The following is a 27,396-nucleotide window of genomic DNA, read 5'->3' as shown; positions in this document are numbered from 1 at the left end:
ATCAAGTCCAGATTGGGGGGGGGGGGTACTCCACCGGTGACAGAGAAGAGCCATCGCCTCCGCCAACAGCTCCCACTCCCTGGGATCCAGTTTCTGGTGACAGAGAAAATCCACTTGAACATTGTCCACTCCAGCTATGTGAGACGATGTGAGCAATGCTAGATGCCATTCCGCCCAGAGAAACAACTCCTGAGCTTCCTGGGCAACAGCCTAATTCCTGATACCCTCTTGTCGGTTGATATAAGTCACCATGGGCGCATTGTCTGACAAGATACGCACTGAGCGGCTGCGTAACAGAAGCAGAAATGCAAGTAACATGAACCACATTGCCCTCGTTTCCAAACGATTGATAGGCCAGGATGCTTCTTCCTTGGGGCATTGTCCCAAGGTCAACTGATTCTGGCACATTGTCCCCCAGCTGGAAGGCTGGCATTGGTGGTAACTACCTTTCTCTTGCGGAATGGAGTGCAAACGAGAGAATTCTAACACGTAACCATCTCTTATCACGCTGAGGACCCATTGGTCTATCGTGATTTTGGTCCACTCCTTGTAAAACATAGTCAGATGACCTCCAATAGGAGGAAGAGAGGAGTGGACTGGCTTCGCTTCATTGTGAGGACTTAGCTCTGCCAGAGCCCTGGCTGAGACCTTCTCTGCCTGGTGTTCTGCCCCCTCAAAAGGGCTGGTTTCAGTATTGCTGCCTCTCTGTTCCTTGTCTCTGGGCTCCTGTTGAGTCTACTCTGCCGAAACTTTCTATTTGACCGAAAATGAGGACGCCCCGCAAAAGAGCCTTTGTTTCCTTTAGGTTTATCTTCTGGCAGCCTATGCCCTTTGGTCTCACCGAGATGCTTCATAAGCTCCTCCAAGTCTTCTCCAAACAGAAGCTTTACTTTGAAAGGTAACGCTCCTAAGCAAGACTTAGTCCAAAAATCCGCCAACCAGTTCCTTAACCAAAGGAGATGCCTGGCTAAAACCACAAACAACATAATTCTCGAAAAAGTTCTGATGAGCTCGTACAAGGCATCATGACATAAGCCACTGCGCATTTAGACAGTCCACCTACTTAGCTTGAGACGCAGATAGCAGTCTTGAAGCCTGCGATTGCTGAACCCAGTGCAAGCTGGCCCTCTGATAAAGCTACTGCACATGGCAGCATGAATGCCAAGCACAGAAACCTCAAATATCTTCTTGAGATGAATTTCCAACTTCCTGTTCTGCATATCCTTCAGCGCCACTGAACTAACTACAGGAATGGTGGTCTTCTTAGTAACCGCAGACACTGAAGCATCTACTTTTGGAAGTGCTAACAGCTCAGGTGTGTCCTCAGGCAATAGATACAACTTCACCATTGCCCGGCGGACCACATATCCCCTGAAACTTGCGCTATATAGGCCTCATGCATAAGCAGTACAAATTTGGATGAAAACCTTGCAGGATCATCCGACTCCCCGGAAGGATCCCCCTCTTTGTCCGAATTGGTTGCCTTCTGATAGCAGAGCCCTGTCCTACCAGAGACAACAGAGGAGGAAGTTCCTTCATCCCCTGAAGCAGCCCTGAAGTGTCTTCAGCCCCAGAAAAATGGCTGCCTTTCCCACGCCTGGTGGGGGAGGGTCTGCCGACTTCAAAGGCACTCCCGTGTCTATCTTCTGCTTAGGCTGCCACTCCGGCAAGGCTTCTGCCGGCCCCAACCCGCCCTCTCCACCAGAGAGGTATCGGGAGCAAAGCCTGGAACTGGAAAAGCCACACACGTGCGCCTGCACATCACCGCATGATCGGCAAGCACTGTTGTATGCCATCTCGCAAGCACCACGTCGGGAAAAAGGAGGCCTAACCGTGTGGCAACCAGGCACTGCCGCCCAAGAAACTACCGTCCCAATAGCTACCGAGCACTGCAAGCTCCACCCGCAGCCTCCCCGGCTGCTAAAACACTGCCGCTCTCCTTCTCTTTCTTTTCTAAACTTTAATCAAAAGCCAAGAAGGAAAAAGGGGTGCTTCCCAGTGGCAGAAGAGCTGTGGCTGGGTGGGAGGGAACTGGCCCCAACAAATATACACTTCCGGCAGCAAAAGGCTGACCCCCTGCTCGTCCTCCTCAGAACCAAGAGGGATAGCCCCACCAGGACCGAACAACCTCTTGGGAGGAATACCCTAAAGTAAATTCTCAATCCCCTTCTTTTTATATCTGGACTGCAGGCTATTGCACTTCTCTGTCTCCAGCAGACAGAGAAATACTGAGGGAGTGCAGGAGGCACACTGGGTTATGTACAGTGTCAGTGAGACTCTCTCTGTCTCCATCTGCTGGCAGGGAGGCAAAATCCAGGAGCCTGCACTGATCTGGGTATGAACAGGAACAGATCCTCCAAATTCATAGTCTGATAGTATGGATGTCTCAGATCTGTCTGCACCTGCTGCTCTGACTTGGGATGCACATAAGGAAACATCTCACTGCTTCCACATTTATATCAAGATTACTCCATGCTTCTGCTGATAGGCCTAACCTTTTTGCCAAAGAAATTAATTTTGCTTTCAAGGTTTTCTTTACCCCAATACTTACAAATCTCGCAGGTTTTCCTCCAGATCAGAGGAATGGGGACAAAGAATTTGTCATTCGCAGAGCAGCTACCAACAGAGTCCTGAATGTCCTGAGACACTGGGTGTCCAAACACGCTCAGGTATGTCACATCCTCACAGTTGTGCAAACACGCTCAGGTATGTCACACCCACAGATAGGTATACAGTCACACTCAGGTATGTGTCACTCATTCACGAGTGTCCTGACATACTCAGGTATGTTACATCCTCACAGGTGTGCAAACACACTTAGGTTTGTGCCACTCCTTCATATTGGATGTCCAAACACCTCATTCATGTGTCACACCCTGAAACAGGTGTCCAAATAAACTCAGGTACATGTTGCACCTTCACTAATGGGGCCACCCTATTCAGTAATCCTATTTATTACTCCTAAGTAATAAATCTAAAGTTATGAGAGTAATTTTCAAATTCTGCATATACTTCCCTTATGAGACTTGCCTGTGGGTACATCCAGACTGCACTCTGCTCCTGCTTTTTCTGTAGGATAAATTTCTCCTAGGAGAAGCAGGATGTCAGTCCTCACAAATGGGAGCCATCATCTGATGGAGCCCGGCACGGAAAACTTATGTCAAAGTCTTTGACTGGCGCACTGAGCATGCCCAGCCTGCCACTATCCACGCGTCCATGCGGGGTCTCTCTTCAGTCCTTATGTCAAAGTCTTTGACTGAAGCACTGAGCATGCCCAGCCTGCCACTATCCATGCGGGGTCTCTCTTCAGTCCTTATGTCAAAGTCTTTGACTGGCGCACTGAGCATGCCCAGCCTGCCACTATCCAGGCGTCCATGCGGGGTCTCTCTTCACTCCTTATGTCAAAGTCTTTGACTGATGCACTGAGCATGCCCAGCCTGCCACTATCCACACATCCATGCGGGGTCTCTCTTCAGTCCTTATGTCAAAGTCTTTGACTGGCGCTCTGAGCATGCCCAGCCTGCCACTATCCACGCGTCCATGCGGGGTCTCTCTTCACTCCTTATGTCAAAGTCTTTGACTGGCGCACTGAGCATGCCCAGCCTGCCACTATCCACGAGTCCATGCGGGGTCTCTCTTCACTCCTTATGTCAAAGTCTTTGACTGGCGCACTGAGCATGCCCAGCCTGCCACTATCCACGTGTCCATGCAGGGTCTCTCTTCACTCCTTATGTCAAAGTCTTTGACTGGCGCACTGAGCATGCCCAGCCTGCCACTATCCACGCGTCCAAGCGGGGTCTCTCTTCACTCCTTATGTCAAAGTCTTTGACTGAAGCACTGAGCATGCCCAGCCTGCCACTATCCACACGTCCATGCGGGGTCTCTCTTCAGTCCTTATGTCAAAGTCTTTGACTGGCGCACTGAGCATGCCCAGCCTGCCACTATCCACGCGTCCATGCGGGGTCTCTCTTCAGTCCTTATGTCAAAGTCTTTGACTAAAGCACTGAGCATGCCCAGCCTGCCACTATCCACGTGTCCATGCGGGGTCCCTCTTCAGTCCTTATGTCAAAGTCTTTGACTGGCGCACTGAGCATGCCCAGCCTGCCACTATCCACGCATCCATGCGGGGTCTCTCTTCAGTCCTTATGTCAAAGTCTTTGACTGGCGCACTGAGCATGCCCAGCCTGCCACTATCCACGTGTCCATGCGGGGTCTCTCTTCAGTCCTTATGTCAAAGTCTTTGACTGGCGCACTGAGCATGCCCAGCCTGCCACTATCCAGGCGTCCATGTGGGGTCTCTCTTCAGTCCTTATGTCAAAGTCTTCGACTGACGCACTGAGCATGCCCAGCCTGCCACTATCCACGTGTCCATGCGGGGTCTCTCTTCACGCCTTATGTCAAAGTCTTTGACTGACGCACTGAGCATGCCCAGCCTGGGGTTTCTAATCAGTTACCCATAATCCAATCTCTGTCCATCCTCACGGCTGGATTTCATAGGAGCCATGTTGGATGTGACACAGGCGAAGGCCTTTTTTGCCCCAAATCAGGGCACATGCACTGCTAATCCTGGCGGAGGAGGTCCACCACCGCGGTGCGGTGTATGCTGCAGCCTCTGGGGCACATAGCCGCGATGGTCCATGTCACCATGTTTGCCCCCCTGCATATGTGTTGAGCCCAGTGGACCCTACTCTCCCAATGGCGGCAGGCCACCCAGGGCCTTCAGGTCTGCATCCAGGTTTCCCCCTCTCTCAGGGCTTCCCTGGCTTAGTGGATGTTCCCATCCATCTAGAGCAGGGGTTGCCTTTTCAGGCTCCCCCTCACCAGGTTGTGCTTACCACAGATGCGTCCCACCTGGGCTGGGGTGCCCATATAGAGGGCCTCCTCACCCAAGGTCTGTGGACCGCTAAAGAAGCTCAGAGCCAGATAAACGTCTTGGAACTGAAGGTGATCCGGTATGCCTTGTGGGCCTTCCAAGGTTGGCCCTCCAGCAAGGTGATCCTTATTCGGACAGACAATCAGGTGGCGATGTGGTACATAAACAAGAAGTGGGGGGCACCAAGTCCTTCCTCCTTTGTCAGGAAGCAGTGCAGATCTGGAGTTGGGCCCTGTCTCAGGGGATGTTGCACCAGGCAGTGTACTTGGCTGGTGTGGAGAACATCCTAGCAGACAGGCTAAGTCGCACCTTCCAGCCCCACAAGTGGTCCCTGAAGCAGGAGGTGTCGGACCGGATCTTTCATCTCTGGGGAACCTCAGACATGAATCTGTTGCCTCCCCCTGCAACAGGAAAGTTCCTCAGTACTGCTCCCTGGACAGGTCAGACGGCCAGCCAGCCATGGATGCCTTTGTTCTCCATTGGGGACAGGGCCTCCTGTATGCGTACCCTCCACTTCCGTTGGTGATGAAGACGTTCTTAAAGCTTCACCAGGACTGGGGGACCATGGTCCTCATAGCCCCCCATTAGCAAATCTGATTCCCACTTCTGTGGAATCTCTCCCAGCAGGAATTGATCCATCTGGGGACTGCCCCAGAACTCCTCGCACAGGATCAGGGCAGATTGTAGCACCCCAACCTCCGGACCCTGTCTCTCATGGCCTGGATGTTGAAAGGTTGATCCTGCAGCCTTTTGACCTCACAGAGGATGTGTCTCAGGTCCTGGTAGCCTCAAGAAAGCCTTCCTCCAGGAAGTCTTATGCTTTGAAGTGGAGGAGGTTTACAATCTGGTGTGAGCAGAAGGGCCTATACCTCTTCTCCTGTCCGACCCAGGAACTCCTAGATTACCTGCTGCACCTTTCGGAGACCGGGCTTAAAATCAATTCTGGGTACCCCCGAGTGCCATAGGCGCGTACCACCAGATGGTGGATGTGTCACCCATCTCGGTGCAACCTCTTGTAAGGCATTTCATGCATGGATTGCTTCAACTGTGGCCTCCCCTAAGAGCCCTGCAGTGTCCTGGCCCAGTTGATGAAGCTGCTGTTTGAGCTGCTGCGCATTTGACCTGGAAGGTCATATTCCTGATAGTGATCACGTCGGCATGCAGGGTCAGTGAGCTGCATGCCTTGGTAACTTATCCGCCCTATACAAGGTTCTTCCATGACCAGGTGGCCCTACGCACGCACCCTAAGTTCCTGCTGAAAGTGGTTACTGAATTTCACCTTAACCAGTCCATTGTCCTACCCACTTTTTGCCCTGGGCCTCATTCCAACCAGGGGAAAGGGCGCGGCATACACTGGATTGTAAGAGGGCTTTGGCCTTCTACCTGGACTGGACAGCAGGCCATAGGCAATCCGCCCAGCTGTTTGTCTCTTATGACTCCAACAGGCTGGGTATGGCTGTTACTAAGCAGACTCTTTCCACCTAGCTGAATGCATCGCCTTCTGCTGTGACCAGGTGGGATTGCAACTGGAGGGCCACCTCACAGCTCATTCTGTTAGGGCCATGGCTCACCTGCGTGCAGTTCCCATGGGGGAGATCTGCAAGGCTGTGACTTGGAGTTCTCGCCAAACCTTCACTGCTCATTATTGCCTGGACAGGGACAGCTGTCCTGATAGGAGATTCAGCTACTCTGTCCTCAGAAATCTTTCAGCTGTGAACCCAACTCTTCCTACCTATGGCCCTATTTTGGGTTCAGGCTGTTCCCAATGTTACCAACAGCATCCCTGTTGTTGTGCCTGTTGGTCCCATTGGTCTCTGGTCCAGCCTGCAGCTAGGGATTCACCCACATGTGAGGACTGCCATCTTGTCTGTCTTAGGAGAAAGCAAAGTTGCTTACCTGTAACAGGTAAGAACAGGTGTTCTCCTAGGACAGCAGGATGTTGGATGGTAGGTGGAATTCCTGAGGACTAACATCCTGCTGTCCTAGGAGAACACCTGTTACAGGTAAGCAACTTTGCTTTAGCTGGGAAATAATGCCCCGGTCCTTGCATCATTCTTTCCCACCTCCTTGCTTCCTGCTCCAGCTCTGGGAGCTGGCGCTGTACTGCAGCATCATTAGGAACAGGAAAAGCCCCTCCTGCTCTCGTGGTACAGGCAGGGGAAGGGGAAATGATGCAAAGACAGGGGTAGCAGCTGGTGGAGAGGGGATTCCTGCTCAACTTTCCCATGTTGCCTTCTGTCTTTCCCCATCTCTAACTCTCATCTCCCACGTTATCTTTTCCTTTCTCTCAGGATTTTGAAGCTAATGAGGAACTGAAGTGCAGGGTGATTGGCTTCCTGGAGGATGTCATTCATGACCCAGAACTGTTAACACAAGAACGAAAAGCAGCAGCCAATATCGTCAGGTAAAATCTCCATCTAATCAATGTTCTGCATTCCCTGTACACCCTCTGTGTACCTACCTTAGAATTGTATATCCCCTGTACATCCTGTGCGTACCGACACTGGGCCTGTATATCCCCTGTACATCCTGTGCGTACCGACACTGGGCCTGTATATCCCCTGTACATCCTGTGCGTACCGACACTGGGCCTGTATATCCCCTGTACATCCTGTGTGTACTGACACTGGGCCTGTATATCCCCTGTACATCCTGTGCGTACCGACATTGGACCTGTATATCCCCTGTACATCCTGTGTGTACCTACCTTAGAATTGTAAATCCCCTGTACATCCTGTGTGTACCGACATTGGGCCTCTTTATCCCCTGTATATCCTGTGTGTACCGACACTGGGCCTGTATATCCCCTGTATATCCTGTGTGTACCAACACTGGGCCTGTATATCCCCTGTACATCCTGTATGTACCGACATTGGGCCTGTATATCACCTGTACATCCTGTATGTACCGACATTGGGCCTGTATATCCCCTGTACATCCTGTGTGTACTGACACTGGGCCTGTATATCCCCTGTACATCCTGTGTGTACCGACATTGGGCCAGTATATCCCCTGTACATCCTGTGTGTACTGACATTGGGCCTATATATCCCCTGTATATCCTGTGTGTACCGACACTGGGCTTGTATATCCCCTGTACATCCTGTACATCCTGTGTGTACCGAACAAAGGGGAAAGCCGACAGTCGCTCAGCAGCGCATGGTTCGGAGAGAGGTATCTTTAAAGGATACTAATGATGCATTAGAATTAGGGAATCCCGACAGTGAGGTTCCAATAATTAGAAAAGTAGTCCAAGTGCCTGTAACTAAAAACTCACCTGAGCTAAAAAATTCTAACTTATCCCTATCAATTAAAAAGCAGAATGAAAATACAAACAAAAAACACACTTTGAAATGTTTGTATGCTAATGCCAGAAGTCTAAGAAGTAAGATGGGAGAATTAGAATGTATAGCAGTGAATGAAGACATAGACTTAATTGGCATCTCAGAGACATGGTGGAAAGAGGATAACCAATGGGACAGTGCTATACCGGGGTACAAATTATATCGCAATGACAGAGAGGAGCAGTCGGGAGGAGGTGTGGCGCTTTATGTCCGGGATGGCATAGAGTCCAACAGGATAAACATCCTGCATGAGACTAAATACAAAATTGAATCTTTATGGGTAGAAATCCCTTGTGTGTCGGGGAAGACTATAGTGATAGGGGTATACTACCGTCCACCTGGTCAAGATGGTGAGATGGACAGTGAAATGCTAAGAGAAATTAGGGAAGCTAACCAAATTGGTAGTGCAGTAATAATGGGAGACTTCAATTACCCCAATATAGACTGGGTAAATGTATCATCGGGTCACGCTAGAGAGATAAGGTTCCTGGATGGAATAAATGATAGCTTTATGGAGCAATTGGTTCAGGAACCGACGAGAGAGGGAGCAATTTTAGATCTAATTCTCAGTGGAGCACAGGACTTGGTGAGAGAGGTAACTGTGGTGGGGCCGCTTGGCAATAGTGATCATAATATGATCAAATTTGAATTAATGACTGGAAAAGGAACAGTGTGCAAATCCAAGGCTCTCGTGCTAAACTTTCAAAAGGGAAACTTTGATAAAATGAGAAAAATTGTTAGAAAAAAACTGAAAGGAGCAGCTACAAAAGTACAAAATGTCCAAGAGGCGTGGTCATTGTTAAAAAATACCATCCTAGAAGCACAGTCCAGATGTATTCCACACATTATGAAAGGTGGAAAGAAGGCAAAACGATTACTGGCATGGTTAAAAGGGGAGGTGAAAGAAGCTATTTTAGCCAAAAGATCTTCATTCAAAAATTGGAAGAAGGCTCCAACAGAAGAAAATAGGATAATGCATAAACATTGGTAAGTTAAATGTAAGACATTGATAAGACAGGCTAAGAGAGAATTTGAAAAGAAGTTGGCTGTAGAGGCAAAAACTCACAGTAAAAACTTTTTAAAATATATCCGAAGCAGAAAGACTGTGAGGGAGTCAGTTGGACAGTTAGATGATCGAGGGGTTAAAGGGGCACTTAGAGAAGATAAGGCCATCGCGGAAAGATTAAATGATTTGTTTGCTTCGGTGTTTACTGAAGAGGATGTTGGGGAGGTACCCGTAATGGAGAAGGTTTTCATGGGCAATGATTCAGATGGACTGAATCAAATCACGGTGAACCTAGAAGATGTGGTAGACCTGATTGACAAACTGAAGAGTAGTAAATCACCTGAACCGGATGGTATACACACCAGGGTTCTGAAGGAACTAAAACATGAAATTTCAGACCTATTAGTAAAAATTTGTAACTTATCATTAAAATCATCCATTGTACCTGAAGACTGGAGGATAGCAAATGTAACCCCAATATTTAAAAAGGGCTCCAGGGGTGATCCTGGAAACTACAGACCGGTTAGCCTGACTTCAGTGCCAGGAAAAATAGTGGAAAGTGTTCTAAACATCAAAATCACAGAATATATAGAAAGACATGGTTTAATGGAACAAAGTCAGCATGGCTTTACCCAGGGCAAGTCTTGCCTCACAAATCTGCTTCACTTTTTTGAAGGAGTTAATAAACATGTGGATAAAGGTGAACCGGTAGATATAGTATACTTGGATTTTCAGAAGGCGTTTGACAAAGTTCCTCATGAGAGGCTTCTAGGAAAAGTAAAAATTGATGGGATAGGTGGCGATGTCCTTTCGTGGATTGCAAACTGGCTAAAAGACAGGAAACAGAGAGTAGGATTAAATGGGCAATTTTCTCAGTGGAAGGGAGTGGACAGAGGAGTGCCTCAGGGATCTGTATTGGGACCCTTACTTTTCAATATATTTATAAATGATCTGGAAAGAAATACGACGAGTGAGATAATCAAATTTGCAGATGACACAAAATTGTTCAGAGTAGTTAAATCACAAGCAGATTGTGATAAATTGCAGGAAGACCTTGTGAGACTGGAAAATTGGGCATCCAAATGGCAGATGAAATTTAATGTGGATAAGTGCAAGGTGATGCATATAGGGAAAAATAACCCATGCTATAATTACACGATGTTAGGTTCCATATTAGGTGCTACAACCCAAGAAAGAGATCTAGGTGTCATGGTGGATAACACATTGAAATCGTCGGTACAGTGTGCTGCGGCAGTCAAAAAAGCAAACAGAATGTTGGGAATTATTAGAAAAGGAATGATGAATAAAACGGAAAATGTCATAATGCCTCTGTATCACTCCATGGTGAGACCGCACCTTCAATACTGTGTACAATTCTGGTCGCCGCATCTCAAAAAAGATATAGTTGCGATGGAGAAGGTACAGAGAAGGGCAACCAAAATGATAAGGGGAATGGAAAAGCTCCCCTATGAGGAAAGACTAAAGAGGTTAGGACTTTTCAGCTTGGAGAAGAGACGACTGAGGGGGGATATGATAGAGGGGTTTAAAATCATGAGAGGTCTAGAACGGGTAGATGTGAATCGGTTATTTACTCTTTCGGATAGTAGAAAGACTAGGGGACACTCCATGAAGTTAGCATGTGGCACATTTAAAACTAATCGGAGAAAGTTCTTTTTTACTCAACGCACAATTAAACTCTGGAATTTGTTGCCAGAGGATGTGGTTAGTGCAGTTAGTGTAGCTGTGTTTAAAAAAGGATTGGATAAGTTCTTGGAGGAGAAGTCCATTACCTGCTATTAAGTTCACTTAGAGAATAGCCACTGCCATTAGCAATGGTTACATGGAATAGACTTAGTGTTTGGGTACTTGCCAGGTTCTTATGGCCTGGATTGGCCTCTGTTGGAAACAGGATGCTGGGCTTGATGGACCCTTGGTCTGACCCAGTATGGCAGGTTCTTATGTTCTTATGTTCTTTCATATCTCTCATTCCTTATGCCCTCTCTTCCTTCTTTCCTTCCCTGTACCATCCTCTTTTCCCCTCTCTCTCGTCCTCTCTCCCCTTTCCCTCTCCTGTGCTTCCTCTCTCCCATTCCCCTCTTTCTCTCTCTTCCCCTTCCCTTGTGCCTCTTCCTCCCCCCCTCAGCTCCTCTGTAGCTTTCCCCTCTCCCTCCATGTGTGTATTTCTCCTCTCCTTCCCCCTTCTAAGGCTTTCCCCTCCCAGTTTTTCTTTTTCTGTGCTGCCCAGCAGAACCCTGGCCCAGCAAAGGAGCGGGACCCAGATCGTCATTGCTGCTGGAGATGTGCGCTATCCCTGCCTCCTCTCCCCGTGGCATCCAATCACAGCACAGGAGAGGAGGCAGGGGCTCCGCACAGACCTTCTATTCCCTGCCTCCGCTCCCCGTGGCGTCCAATCACAGCACAGGAAAGGAGGCAGGGGCTCCGCACGGACCTTCTATTCCCTGCCTCCTCTCCCCGTGGCGTCCAATCACAGCACAGGAAAGGAGGCAGGGGCTCCGCACAGACCTTCTATTCCCTGCCTCCTCTCCCCGTGGCGTCCAATCACAGCACAGGAAAGGAAGCAGGGGCTCCGCACAGACCTTCTATTCCCTGCCTCCTCTCCCCGTGGCGTCCAATCACAGCACAGGAGAGGAGGCAGGGGCTCCGCACAGACCTTCTATTCCCTGCCTCCTCTCCCCGTGGCAACCAATCACAGCACAGGAAAGGAGGCAGGGGCTCCGCACGGACCTTCTATTCCCTGCCTCCTCTCCCCGTGGCAACCAATCACAGCACAGGAAAGGAGGCAGGGGCTCCGCACGGACCTTCTATTCCCTGCCTCCTCTCCCCGTGGCGTCCAATCACAGCACAGGAGAGGAGGCAGGGGCTCCGCACGGACCTTCTATTCCCTGCCTCCTCTCCCCGTGGCGTCCAATCACAGCACAGGAAAGGAGGCAGGGGCTCCGCACGGACCTTCTATTCCCTGCCTCCTCTCCCCGTGGCGTCCAATCACAGCACAGGAGAGGAGGCAGGGGCTCCGCACAGACCTTCTATTCCCTGCCTCCTCTCCCCGTGGCGTCCAATCACAGCACAGGAGAGGAGGCAGGGGCTCCGCACGGACCTTCTATTCCCTGCCTCCTCTCCCCGTGGCGTCCAATCACAGCACAGGAGAGGAGGCAGGGGCTCCGCACAGACCTTCTATTCCCTGCCTCCTCTCCCCGTGGCATCCAATCACAGCACAGGAGAGGAGGCAGGGGCGGGGCCGCATCGCTCCCCTTAAATGCTCCATAAACTTAGCCATGGGGCTCTATCTCCACAGCTGTATTTCTCTGCTAGTTCTAGTGCAGCTGTGCCTATTTGCCCTTTTCTGTCTGTTAAATCTCATTGTTCTTGTGTTCCACAGGACGCTGACACAGGAGGATCCAGGAGACAATCAGATCACGCTGGAGGAGATCCTACAGGTGAGGAGCTTCTCTGAATGGACTCAGCTCCTCCTGTCACTGTTCTTCAACAGGGAGACTTGGAATTCCAGTTCAATTTAATATTATAATTCCGGGTTACTATTTCCCAGTGCTGTGCTTTATAACTGCACGTGTAACTAGGCACTTTGAAAGGCTGTTAGATTAAACAAGGAGCCCTAAGTAACATAACCAGGGCCAGTTCTTTTGCGGGGGGGTCAGCAGCATAATAGCCCATGGTCCCAGTGTCAGAAGGGGCGTGATGCCCGTGCTGCAGAGCTGCAGGATGCTTCCTGCTGCTGGGCCCCCTTCTCGGTTTCTGCCCTGGCCTCCAGTGTGGAGGGATAAAGCTCTCTCTCAGTCAATGGGCTATACCACTACTGATTTGGGCATTTAGTGGCAGCAAGATGCACAGATAGCCAGGCCATTTTCTCTATGAAAATTTGCTAAAACCTTTCTGGATAGCAGAGTAGTTTTGTATCTTGCATCATCTCCTCCTGTGCATGAACATACAGTGTAGACGTGAAGAAATGATCTCCCCCCAGAATACACAATTATTCAGCAGCTATTTAACCACCCAGCGGGCGAGGGGGGCGGGGGTTTGCCCCCATAAATTTGTCCAGCTAACTCCTTACTTGCCAGCTGGATCCATTTGAAGATTTTTCTTAGTACTAAAAGCTTTAATTTCAATGAAGTATTGACCCCGAGAAAATACTAAGGGGGGATTATTCAGCCACTGGCTGGTTTACAAGCTTAGCTCTTTGTTGTTATGTAATCCATCTAGCCAGTACAGAAGGAACAGAAGGATTTTAAATAAAATGAATAAATAAAATGAAGGTATCCACCTGATGGACGTTGGCTGGGTATTCAGTGGTGCAGCCACTCTACTGATTCTATCTGACAGCTGGCAGGATAACTTTCAGTGTATCTGACATCCCCTTAAATCTTTCTCTACCCTCTAAGATGCCAAAAAAAACCCAAAAACCCGTCAATGTAGAAATTGGCTTCCTGACCAAAGAACGATATCTCTTACATTCTTGGTGTACAATTCATGCACATGATGGTGAATTTTATTTCTTTTCATGTCTGCATAACCTTCGCTAATTCTCTCTTTGTTTGACTTCCTTTCCAAAAGCGAGATGGCTGAAATCTCCCTTACTAATCACTCTTTCGTGATTATACGCTTACATTTTAGTACAGTGGGGTCCAAGCTGATTTTGTGCAGAATGGGAGCTTTGTTGATAAAAAAAAAAAAAAGTGTTGTCTTTTTAAAATGAAAATGAATCATTTAATCTCTCCCCAGAAATTGGGCCATTGATCTTTTGGAATGCAACAAACGCACCTCACTCACCTGTGCTCTATCTTCTTTTTTTCTTTTGGCTGCTGGCAGCCGCTGATCTTTTCCTTCTTTGGCCAATGATGGGGCCTGCTCTTCATTTTTGTCTGCCAGCAGGTTGGGCTCTGCTGGTGGCACCCAGGGCTTCCTCTGCTTCTGCTGCTGGTGGCTTGGGCTCCACCGGCAGCACGCGGGACCTCCTAATTTTTTGGCAGTCGGTGGGGAGTGGGGCCCCAGTCAATCTGTAGCAAAATGTGTATCTGGGGTTGGGTGTGGCATTTTTGCTGCTGCCTCATTATAGAGCCGCCCCTGCCCGCTTGTATAATGTGGCATGTCTGCTCTGCTTCATCCAGGAATGGGTGGTCTTGGGGGTTAAATACAATTCAGAACATTTGTTTTCAGAATGGATTTGTCGCTATAACCCTGCTAATTTACTTCACCTTTCAAGGGGTAAACTGGAATCTTTACAAGGTTCTACCTTTTGGTTGCAAGCCATGTGTAGGGCGTGGACATGGTGGAGACAATCAATGGGAAGGGAAATGGCCAGATCTTCAGGTAATCCCGACTTTCCAGCTAGATTAGAGACAATCATCTTGGTCTGTATAGTTTGGGGCAACTAATTGTTCACTTTCGCACCTCCAAGATCAATGGAATCTTCAACCCTCTCGTTATTTAGCTTATTTACAAGCTCGACGTTATTGCTTGCAATTGGGCAGAGGAACAATGGGATGTTTGCATTTCTCAGGTGAAGATAATTCCTTTTTTGACTTCTCCTAATTTCAATAAGATTTCAACCTGGATATTAATGCTTAAAAATAATTTGCAGACCTCACATTTGCTCAAACTGGCATCCAACTGGGGCAATGATCTGGGATTGGACTTGGATGGCTCAGATATTTGAGAGGCATTTTCGTCTACAGATATTTATCTTCTGCCAACATGAGGGAGATTCAATTAAAATAATTTACTGGATTTAGCTTACCAGAGCACTGGGAGCAAAAATCAAGCTATGGGACATAGACCTACATTTGATGTGCAACAATCAAGAACATTTTGTCACATGTTTACAGAATGTCACAAATTGTAATCTTATAGGTCTCAGATATGTACCTATTTGGAAAAGGTCCTCTGTAGCTCAATAATCTGGTCTGGCAAAATAGTTTATTTACATCTTTCTGATAGCGATTTGTCCTTGCCGAAGGGCGGATGGAGATTTTTGGCAGTGTCACTTTTGCTAGATAAAATTATTCTGCAGTTCTGGAACTCAGACGATCTGCCAGCATTTAAACTGTGGTCCACTTTATTGGAATACACAAGCATGAGTGGAATCTATTAAAGGGAAAGAATTATCTGATCCTAAACGCATGCCGGCCCTCAGACCTTATTTCCAGCTTTGGCGTTTGGTTTCACACTCCATCTTAATTATTTGGTTTTCTCTGCATTTATGAGAGTTTTGTTATTTACCTGTTAAATTCTTTATGTGATGGACCTGAAGTCTTCCCTGTGTGATTGTGGGCAGAAAACACAATGGAAACCACTCGAGTCCTGCCTTTATTGTCAGCATTGAACTGTTACACTGGTGAGGTTATTGTCTTTAATGGTTCATTGTGATGTTATACACTGTTTCTGACTCAAACAGATTATATTAAAAAAAACAAAAACCCAACAACAAACCTGTGCTTGCCCAGGGCCACTGGTGAGTGGAAATGGCAGTGGATGCGACCTGTGACCCTGCAGGCAGTGCCTCCTTTTTCCCTCCTGGTGTGAAAGTTTTTATATCAATGTTTGCTTATTATTTGCTCATGATTACTTAGAGATGTGCTCCAGGAGATCCAGAAGCACTAGCAAAGGCAGATTACAGCTTTTTACCAAGATGCTGCTGAATCGGAGGTCACAGGAGCAAAGGGATAGACAGAGCCTGAATCCTGAGATCCGATTCTGTTGATTTTATTGGCAATAAAAGAGATGTAGGCTGACTTCTTGGAAAAACTTATTGTCCATTAAAAATCTGATCTGCTCTTCTGTAGCTGTGCCTCATAGATGGTAGAGTCTGTTTAACCCTTTCCATGCAGCATGGAGATGCAATCCTGAAAGGGGGGGTTACACCTTGGTGCACTTCTGCTGTCCTAGTCTTACCTGAAAGTAAATTTGGCCCCAGAATCCAAGGTTTAAACTAAATCTAGAAAGAGAGAAAACTCAGGCCAGTTATCATGGTGGATTATTAAAGCCTTCTGAGGAGCTGATAATCTGCTTCCCTGCCTGCAGGGACAGAGGGATGGCTCGGTCTCTTTATTCTAATAATGCAATTCATTTTCCTCAGAGTGAGGGGGGCAAAGCTGAACCCTTCGAAGCCACTCAGCACTGGAAATCGCAGAGCAGCTGACACTGCTGGATCACCTCATCTTTAAAAAGATCCCATACGAGTGAGTAAGAATTGCCAATTCTTTCCTGTCTCCTCTCTCGTACACTCAGTCTATGTCTGAACTTTCCAGGCTGTGCCCAGAAATATTGCAAGACTCTAAATAGCTACCAGCATGTTGACTGCCCAAGCATCTTGCCTTCTAAGTTTCAGATGGTGCCCCACACCCACACCACTAACCTACTGCACCAATCCAGCCAACAGGAGCAGCACCTAGCCTGTGAGACTAAGCCACCTACATGAGTGCCTGCATTTCTGCAGGAAAGCGTAGCCTACGACACTGAGCCATTGCATGAGTGCCTGCATTTCCGCAGGAAAGCGTAGCCTACGACACTGAGCCGCTGCATGAGTGCTTGCATTTCTGCAGGAAAGCGTAGCCTACGACACTGAGCCGCTGCATGAGTGCCTGCATTTCTGCAGGAAAGCGTAGCCTACTACACTGAGCCGCTGCATGAGTGCCTGCATTTCCGCAGGAATGCGTAGCCTACGACACTGAGCTGTTGCATGAGTGCTTGCATTTCTACAGCAATGCGTAGCCTACGACACTGAGCCGTTGCATGAGTGCCTGCATTTCTGCAGGAAAGCGTAGCCTACGACACTGAGCCGCTGCATGAGTGCCTGCATTTCTGCAGGAATGCGTAGCCTGTGACACTGAGCCGCTGCATGAGTGCCTGCATTTCTGCTAGGACCTCTAGGGACTAATATACTTTGTGACTTTGCCCTTGCTATTTTTCCACTGGGATTTACATGCAAATAGTTCTGTTAGAAAAATAGAGGCTATTTAGTGGCCTCTTTGTGCCGGGAGCTAGCAGCCGCGCTGGAAGTGTAAACTTAATGTAAATTTACACTCCCAGCACTGTCTCTCTCTCAAAGCAGTGCGGAGGTGTCGGGAGTAAAATATAAGTTATCGGGGGGGGGGGGAGAAGCAGTCAGATTTTTTTTTTCTTTTAGAAAACACCGGGATGGGAGATCTCTCTCTAACATTTAAAGGATTTGGGGGGTGAGCAGGGCATAGCTCGAGCGGGGGTGGGTGAGGGAATGGCACAGGGCCCATTTATTTATCTTTAATGACAGCCCTACATAGCCATTAATGAGAAAAAGGGGGAAGCGCAGCAAATTTTAATGAGTCCCAAAACAACTTCAACGTTGTGAAATTTTCAAAACTTTATTGGCGGCAACTCCATTGCTTTAAGAGACATAATATTAAAACAGGGCCCCCGACACGGACCCATGTTTCGCCGAACGCGGCTGCATCGGGAGGGACGTATTTAAAGCGGGATTCATATGCTGTAACAAAGAAACATTATTTAAAATAGGGGAGACTCAAAACAATGGATCCATACAATGAATTGCACATCGCAAAAGGACATTTAAACACGGTGTACGCAAATTAAATAGTAGAATTAATGTAATAAAGAAAGCAATAGAATATTCATATTCGAGACAGCATACTCCTTAACAAAATTCCACTAAAGATTAAGTATCAAAATTAAACAAACATAAATTTATATGTATTAGTAATAAATATCAATTATTGTACTGATAATTTTTCTTTAATTTTTGACTAGATTGTGTATTCAGAAATTATAAACTTAACTTATTAACTCAATAGCCGATATTACACAATTATTTAATCTGTGTGAACGTATATTACTCATAACACAACAGCTAGAAATAAAGTGCAATGGTAGACAAAATCAGGTCGTTATAGCGGCATCGGATCAACCCCGCAGTGAACAAATTATTAGGTCTAAGAAAATAAAACTATGTTCCCCGGAGAGTAAAACATTTTTTTTTTAGAACACACTCAATTCACTGAACAATGCCATACCCGGAGTACAGATGATCGTATATAATTACCTTGAGCACTTTGCGCTTTAAGGATATTTTTCAGCAAGGAGAGCGGGCAGTGCCGGCAAAACCAAACATTTTAAAGGAAACTAGAAATGGCGCCAAAACGGAGGCGTCCAATCACAGACTTCCATAAAATGACGTCAGATGCTGGGCTCTGATTGGTTCATTTTATGAAAGTCTGTGATTGGTACTCAATTCCTACCTTTACCAGACATTATCATCTGCATGTCAGGGCGCAGGACGAGCCGGCCTTTGGGGAGCGTGTTCTGCGCGTGGGTCTTTCAGGTGTCTGCCCGGTTTGGGGTGTTTGGGTTCATCCCACTGGTCTGGACTGATCTGGGGAAAATTAGTTCTTACCTGCTAATTTTCGTTCCTGTAATACCACAGATCAGTCCAGAGACCCTCCCTGTTGACTCCGAAAGACTGATTCTCCAGCCAAATATCAGTAAAGCTTTTTCCCTTGGAGGTTATCTTAGTGGGGCAGGATTCTGTTCCTCTGCGTATTTGGTTCTCGACAAATAAAGTTCATAGTTAAGGGGTATCCAACCCTTTGTTCTCTATAAGGGGTTTTTACTGATCTTGGTTTGGGTACAGGTCAATACTTAGGGACTGTAGGTGGCCTCTCGGTTAAGTAGCAGTGCCCTAAAATTTTGTTCTCTGACTCCATGTGCTGGTAGGGAGGCAAAACCCACTGGTCTGGACTGGTCTGTGGTATTACAGGAACGAAAATTAGCAGGTAAGAACCAATTTTCCTATGGTTTGCTGTATTTTAGGGTCAGATGCCAGTCTGAGGGTTTTTTATTTTTTTTAAACAAATATATTTTCCGCATATATTGGACCCAGTCTGCTAGGCAGACTACATATTAAAACATAAACAAAATAAATTCCAATAATAAAGCCAGTAATAAAACCAGCATCCACTAAAGAAACAAACATTACACCTCACAAAAAAATCCATGCCCTGTGACTCCTATAGGAATATACATCTCCTGATTTCAGCTTGAAGTCATGGCCAAGCACTTCTGAAGAATGTCCACATCTTTCAAAGATGAGATTGCAAGGCGATAGCTTTCAGCAGAGTGCAAGAGCCTTGGGGGATCCTACATTGCTATTAAATCAGACAAATACAAAGGTCCCTCCCTCTTACAGGCCTTACTATGTACAGTCTTACTCTTTGGATTACTGACGACCACCGTAACTGCTACAACAGTTCTGAGTGCTCTTATCTAAGATTTCAGATAAATAAATATCATCCCAGCCTGACCAAATAGCCCTTAGTACTAGTGTGGCAGCTGAGCAAGCATCAGGCCTTCTTGATGCACAGTGCGGTTTCTGCTACAGCTTCCAACATTTCCTGTTCTCAGATTTTGGCAGCCCCACAATGACCAATCCCAGATGGAGGAGTCCTTGATTTGAGTCTCCTCATCTAGATGCCTGCTCACCTCTCCTGCCTTTCTGTGGGTCCTTTCTGAGATGAGGTGAGCCGTCCGGCACACAGCACTCAAAATGTGGCTGCATCAAGGACTTGTGTCTTGGTGGAATGACTCTCTCTCTCTTGCTTGCAAACCCTTTCCTGATGCTATTCATCTTCTTGATCATAGCTGCAGCTTGAACTGGTGATTTCAGAATATTATCTATACTCAGCCGGTTATTGTGTCTGAGAATTTAATGTTGTTGTTGTTGTCTTTCGTGGGCTTTGTGTTATTTGGAATAAGGACAGAGACTGGAGGCAGTGTTACTATGCCATCGCCATCTATGCATATTCTACCTGGTACAGCCAAGGCTTCATTCGCTCATCCCATGCTACACACACATTACAAAGAGATTATAAATATAAGGATCCTTAAACAGAATTGTTGATTTAATACCATTGTAACCTTCTTAAAATCTGCTTTGAGGCCATTCATGATAAAAAGCGGAATGTCAAATGCCCATAAATAAAGAATAATGAATAATTATGAACTGTATTTCAGCTAGCACGCACTAATCTTCACTTCCCTGTTCTTAGACGCTCTTATAGTATGCTAAAGCTGGCATGAACTCAATCACTCCTTCCTGTGTTCCTCCCTTTGAAGCTTTCAGATTAACAAAGAATTGGATGTAATTGACTTAATGCTCTCTGGTCTGTGCAGGGAGTTTTTCGGACAAGGCTGGATGAAGCCAGAGAAGAATGAAAGAACACCCTACATCATGAGTACAACCAAACACTTCAATGATGTGAGTCTGATGTGCCCCACCAGAAGCTATGACAGCAATGCAATATGGGGGATGTTGGAGGAATCTGGGGGCATTAAGGTAGACACAGGAAGGGGGAGAGAGTCAGTAAGAAAAGTACATTTCTCTATATTCAAAGACCTCTCAGTTACCTGCCAAACAGATCTCTTCCCGCTCTGAGGTGGGGCAGGGCGTCTTTTCTGTATGGGGGGGTTGGGGTGAGAAAGCTATCTCTGAGGAGTGGGCTAGGGCACGGGGTCTCCCTTATCTGAATCTGTTTCTTCTTTTCTTTCCATTAAGATGAGTAATTTGATAGCTTCAGAAATCCTGCACAGTGAAGATGCAAGCACACGGAGCAGTGCCCTAGAGAAGTGGGTAGCAGTAGCTGACATCTGCCGGTGCCTCCACAACTACAATGCAGTGCTGGAGATCACATCCTCATTAAACCGCAGTGCCATCTTCCGGCTGAAGAAGACCTGGCTGAAGGTATCAAAGCAGGTAATGCTGCCATAGTTTTGCCTCTGCATAGTAGTGGCAGAGGGATCTCTGCTTTCACTCACCCTAGCAGGCCTATTGACCTCTGCTGGTCTGACTTCCAGCCACTAGAGGTGCTGCAGCTTGATTTTTTCATAGAAACACAGTATCACCAGATTTCACTCAAAACCTGTTGTAATGAAGAGGGTTTTAGGTATACTGGGGGCTGGGACTATATTTGGAGGAAGAGAGAGGTCCTACATCAGTCTGTGGGAGGGAAAAGGATTAGGAGGGAAACTCATGTCCTACATTGACAGGGATGTAAAGCAGTGATGGAGAGAAGCCAATTGTTTTGAGCTGTCACCCTCGAAGGATTGAATTAAATTAATGGAGAAAGGCACAATAGAAAGATCATACAAAGTTACCCTTAACCAACAAGGCAGATAAAGGGAACAAGTATACAAAGTGTTGAGAGAGACCGTGGGTACCTGGGCTCATAGTCTAAGCAATAAACTCCGTATCGTTAAGCCCTGATAGTGAGACGTGGCTCAGTAATGAGAGAGGAATAATATCCGAGCTCCTGGAATGCGTGGCGTGAGCGGGCAGGAAGGCGGTGGAAAAGCTGGACAGAGCTGTGGTCCAGGACATCCAGAAGATGGGAGATTTAACCCATGAGTGACCTGACTGCAGAATCAGAGCTCGCCTCTGACAAGCAGTTAAAAACATTCTTATTTTGTGAAGCATTTGAGGGGCTCAGCAGTATCCTGAGCCTTGTTTTTATCCCCATTAGCTGTTGGCTTGGCAGAATGCTCTTTTCCAGGAATTAAAAGTAATAATGGCTCAGTTCGCCTCACTGTTTTGTGCTCTTGATACATTTATGACATACAATTCTACATCCCTCTCAACAAAACATTTGAAAAACCGTGTCGTCTCTGTCAACATACATGAAGGCCATACAACAAAAACTTTCTCAACTTAAAACTAACTCTAAACCACCCCCCCTCCCCAAAAAACGAAATTGTGTGGTAAGAAGAGATAAGATGAAAATCAAACCGCCAACTCTGAGCCTAGGAATTATTAATATTATTCCATCAGTTCAAGTATAAGACCTAGGAATTCAGATCGATGAGAACTTCACCATGAAAAAGCATATAAACAAATTAATCAAAACAGGATACGCCAAGCTGAGAATATTACATCACTTGAAACCACTGCTAACGATACAGGAATTCCACACTGCCTTACAAACACTAATATTCTCAAACTTGGACTACTGCAACTCCCTATTACCAGGCCTACCCTCAGGTCTTCTAAAACCACTACAGTTACTTCAAAATGAATCTGCTAGGCTCTTACCAGAGACAAGGAAATTCAAACACATCATCTCCTCACTGATAGCACTACACTGGCGTCCTGTACAATTCAGAATCCATTATAAAATATTAACTCTAATTTTCAACATCCTCAACAATATTAACCAATGTTTATTAGGAGTGACTGGGTCTGACCCAGTATGGCATTTCTTATGTTCTTAACTTTACACACCACAGAGAGCCGTAAGATCACAAAACAAAGGACTTCTAATGGTGCCTTCTACTCAGAACACACACCTAATGCAAATAAGAGACCAAATGTTTTCCATAGCAGACACCAAGTTGCCATACTGGGTCAGACCAAGGTTCCATCAAGCCCAGCATCCTGTTTCCAACAGTGGCCAATCCAGGCTACAAGTACCCGGCAAGTACCCAAACACTAAATATATCCCATGCTACTGATGCTAGTAATAGCAATGGCTATTTTCTAAGTCAACTTGATTATAGCAGATAATGGACTTCTCCTCCAAGAACTTATCCAAACCTGTTTACCTTTTTCCACCAGTTTGCAATCCACAAAATGATATCGCCTCCTATCGCATGACTTTATAGTTTTCTTAGAAGCATCTCATGAGGGACTTTGTCAAACACCTTCTGAAAATCCAAATATACCACATCTACCGGCTTTTCCCACCACCGAGGTGAGGCTAACCGGTCTGTTGTTACCAGCCTCTTCTCTGTTCCCACTCTTGTGAAGCGGGACCACTGCTCTTCTCCAATCACTCGGCACCACTCCCGTTTCTAGGGATCTTTTGAACAGGTCACACAGCGGACCCGCCAGCACATCTCTGAGCTCCCTCAGTATACTGTAGACAAGTGCAAATTGATGCACTTAAGGAAGAGCAACCCAAATTACTGCTACAAAATGCAAGGTTCCACATTAGAAGTCACCACTAACGAAAAGGATCTAGGTGTCATCGTTGAAAATACATTGAGATCTTCTGCTCAGTGTGCAGCAGCAGCCAAGAAAGCAAATAGAATGCTTGGGATTATTAGGGAAGGAATGGAGAATAAAACAGAGAATATCTTAATGTCTCTGTATTGCTCCAAGGTGCAACCTCATCTTGAGTATTGTGAGCAGTTCTGGTCACCACATATCAATTAGCAGGTAAGAACCAATTTTCCTGTGTATTTATTTTTGTTGTGTAGAATTGATTCTAGAATATATAGGGGCAATATTCAATAGAGCAGGCAGTTCCTGGTTTATCTGGCCTAAAAGTAGCCCGAATGTAGACAGCTGGAACAGCGACTCTCCACCCAGTTTCCGGGAACCTCTCAGCCAGTCCATTTTTCAGGATATTCCCAATGAATGTGCGTACACTACCTCTACTCTGTGCGTATCCTGAAAGCCTGACTACCTGAGGGCTGCAACATGCTTTAGAATTTGGGCAGAATCTTGTTTAGACCCCCTTGTATTACAAACTCAGTAAAACGGTCTCACCTACAACTTGTTTGCTGACCCTTAATTCCACATTTCCAAGTGGATTAACATAGCAAGCACCATTCTAAACTCAGGTGAAGTGGCTACAGGTCTCTTATTTATTTTTTTATAGCTAGTTGGGGTAATTGCCAGGTTCTTGTGGCCTGGTTTGGCCTCTGTTGGAAACAGGATGCTGGGCTTGATGGACTCTTGGTCTGACCCAGCATGGCAATTTCTTATGTTCTTAAGAAAGACATAGCAGAATTAGAAAAGGTACAAAGAAGGGCAACCAAGATGATAAAGGAGATGGAACGATTCTCCTATGAGGAAAGACTAAAGAGGTTAAGACTCTTCAGCCTGGAGAAGAGGTGGCTGAGGGGGGATATCATAGAGGTCTATAAAATGAGTGGAATGGAATGAGTAAATTTTAATCAGTTGTTTACTCTTTCAAAAAGTACAAAGACCAAGAGACACACAATGAAGTTACTGGGTAATACATTTATTTATTTATTTAACGTTTTTATATACCGAGGTTCTGGTAACAATGTTACTAATCACTTCGGTTTACATATAACATAGAACAGACTTAATATGTTTGTCTTACAGAGAACAAGGAGGAGCGAGGAACTGGGATAAACTATTAACTTAGATTTAAAACTAATAAGAGAAAATAATTTTTAACTCGACGCATAATTGAGCTCTGGAATTCATTGCCAGAGGATGTGGTGAAAGCTGTTAGCATAGCTGCGTTTAAAATGGGTTTGGACAAGTTTCTGGAGGAAAAGTCAATTAACAATTATTAAGGTTAAGGGCTTTCTGGAATTAACAAGGGCCTGGAGCTGTTCAGGAGCAAAAAAGATATCACTCTCATTTGCTAATTTAATAAAGCATTTCCATGGAAACCTTAACATAAATGTAGCTCTAAGAGCTAGTACATCTTTGCAAAAGGCTAGAAAAGCCTTCCTCCTAATCTGGGTAGCACGGGAAAGGTCAGGAAAAACCCATGAAAGAAACAGCAAAATTCTTAAAGTAGTCAAGTCTAATTCAGAGAAAAAAGTGACCACCAAGGTAGAGCTTCCAACAACCTCCAGATTAGAAGAAAAGCCGTTAAGTCCAGGACTACAGCTTGAAATTGTGTTCCTAGGTGAAATAAGTAAACTGTATTTAAAGTAGGGATTGTTTCCTCAGGTATTTTCAAGACTCATTCTGGGAAGCTCAACGTCAATCTTAGGAAAATGTATGAATCTCAAGTTAAGTTAGCGAGACTTATTCTCGAGAAATTCAGTTCCATGTTGTAAACTCTTCCTCTTTTGTATAAAGGAGGATTGAAGATTCTCAATATTAGAGACCTTTTGTTCAAGAGAGAAAAATCTGGAAGATGTTTGAGATTGGGGTAAATCCAGACAAGAGGAAACAGAATCCACTTTTAAGGAATATGAGGCACAAGCCCAGCCCTTGGACACTATCAAGTCCCAAAGAGCTTCCAAAGCAACCACCGCCAGTTTATCAGGAGCAGCGAGCACTGGAGAAATGGTGGAAACTCCAGACTCAGCAATACAAACGTCACCCTCCTGTAAGGAACCAGGTGGCCCACGAACGTTCTCCAGGAAAGAAGTCGCTTTTTCAGCAGCAAACAAGAGGCACTGAAGCGGCCTGCAAGGTGACCTTTTCTTCCATTGCCTCTGCTATATCCGAGTCCTGAGCACGCTGAGCCCTTGCAGCCAGAGAAAGCTCCTCCCTGTCCATCCCAGCGCTGGGCATTTCGCCCTCTTCTAAAGATGATGTCCGGAAGGCAGAGAGGGCTCTGAAGGTTAAGCCCTAACTTTGCCTTTACGTTTGGGAGGCGCAGTAATTCAACCAGAGAGGAACTTCTGAGCAGCCTAGAGGCAGCCGGTCACACCACCATCTTTCCCCCTTCCTGACTGAGGACGACATTTCTATAAAAATAAACATCTAGGGGACAAGCTTGACTTAAGCAATATCAATCTCCCCATTTTAACCTGGCTTCAATCAAAAATAAGACATCAAGAGTAAGAAGCAGGTCTGATATATTTCAATTTGGAAGAAATAGATGTAACATTTAGCAAACCACATTTAACAGTATCATGAGAATGAGATCAATAATTAAAATGAGATCTCAATAGATTACAGTGAGATCCTTAGAATTACGTATTTATTTTATTATTATTATTTATTTAAAGACTTTTATATACCGGTATTAGTAGGGGACATCACACCGGTTCACATTCGAACAGTTAGGCTTGGAAAGTACATCTTAACAGGGAGTAGGAACTAGGAGGGGATAACAAAGTGCAGCGTGGAAGTATAGATTAAACAAAAAAGCATCGAGATCCTTAACATAAGGAATGTATAGTCACAATATAGGGCGCATGGGATGACAGATTGGGTGTAGATCTATTCTGGATAGGCTCGTTTAAATCACCAGGTTTTTAACTTCTTTTTATATTTAATTGCACACGGTTCAAGGCGCAGTTTAGGAGGCAGGGAGTTGCAGAGAGAGGGGCCAGCAATTGAGAGGGCCCGGTCGCCTGTGGAGGAGAGATGGGCTATTTTCAGTGAGGGTACAAGTAGGGTGCCTTTGGCAGTTCTGGTGGGTCGGGTAGACTGGGGAGAGTTAAAAGGAATTTCTAGCCAGTTGGAGTTGTGGTCATGAAGGGATTTATGTACAATGGTCAGGGTTTTGTAGTGAATGCGGGAGAGTATGGGGAGCCAGTGTAGATCTCTGAGGATGGGGCTGATATGTTCATGTTTATGGGTATTTGCGATAAGTCTTGCTGTGGCATTTTGTAGCATTTGTAGTGGTTTTATCGTGGAGTGGGGTACAAGCCAGTTAGTCTGACCTTATTATTATTTAATAAGGCCATAAGAATGGCCATTACCAGTAAGAACTACAATCAAAGTAGCAAAACAAGAACTGAAACAGAGTTCAAGCAAACCTGCCAAAAGCAAAGCATTGTTGAGAAGGACTTCTGTAAAAGCAGGAAGACAAACAGGGCAGTGCCAGACGTATTATCTCACCCTTCCCTCTGAATCTTTCTTCCTACAACTTCAGATCATGACCCCTTCTGCTTCAAATTTCCTTTCTAAGGTAAATGTTACCACCTGTATTTTACTGAGCCTGTCAAATATTTGCAAGTTTCCTTCACATCCCACCTACATGTAGTGTGCAAATGATGAATGATGTTTGAGTGATGGATTAGTGGAAGGGTAAGATCAGAACAATGGGAGATATTGCTGGAGTGTGACTAGAGAATACATTTAAGATTCAATGCATAATTAAACTCTGGAATTCATTGCCAGAGGATGTGGTGAAAGTTATTAGTGTAGCTGTGTTTAAGAAAGATTGGACAAGTTCCTGGAGGAAAAATCTATTAACCATTATTAAGGTAGAGTTGCAGAAATCCACTGCTCATTCTTGGGATCTCTCTACCCCTTGGGATCCTGCCAGGATCTTGTGAACTGGCTTGGCCACTGTTGGAAACACAATATTGGGCTTGTTGGACCTTTGATCTGACCCAGTATGGCAAATCTTCTATTACGTTACAGATTCAGGGATGGTTATTCAAATCCTACTGAGCAGGTAAAGATAACCAAATCAGCTTACTTGTTA

The 27,396-nt window shown here is 45.9% G+C and overlaps 1 protein-coding gene across 1 annotated transcript in view; it reads left to right on the top strand.

Moving 5' to 3' along the window:
* Window positions 1-27,396, top strand: part of RASGRF1 (Ras protein specific guanine nucleotide releasing factor 1) — a 139,689-nt gene that overhangs the window by 96,276 nt on the left and 16,017 nt on the right. Inside the window, 8 exon segments of the mRNA XM_029574978.1 lie at window positions 2,563-2,669; window positions 7,165-7,277; window positions 12,621-12,678; window positions 16,052-16,054; window positions 16,332-16,359; window positions 16,362-16,434; window positions 20,417-20,501; window positions 20,799-20,996. Of these exon segments, the coding sequence (XP_029430838.1) occupies window positions 2,563-2,669; window positions 7,165-7,277; window positions 12,621-12,678; window positions 16,052-16,054; window positions 16,332-16,359; window positions 16,362-16,434; window positions 20,417-20,501; window positions 20,799-20,996 (665 nt within the window).

Source organism: Rhinatrema bivittatum, chromosome 13 (genome assembly GCF_901001135.1).
Source record: "Rhinatrema bivittatum chromosome 13, aRhiBiv1.1, whole genome shotgun sequence".
NCBI classification, from domain to species: Eukaryota; Metazoa; Chordata; class Amphibia; order Gymnophiona; family Rhinatrematidae; genus Rhinatrema; species Rhinatrema bivittatum.
The sequence above is the reverse complement of the archived record's forward strand: the minus strand, read 5'-3'. Positions and strand labels throughout refer to the sequence as shown.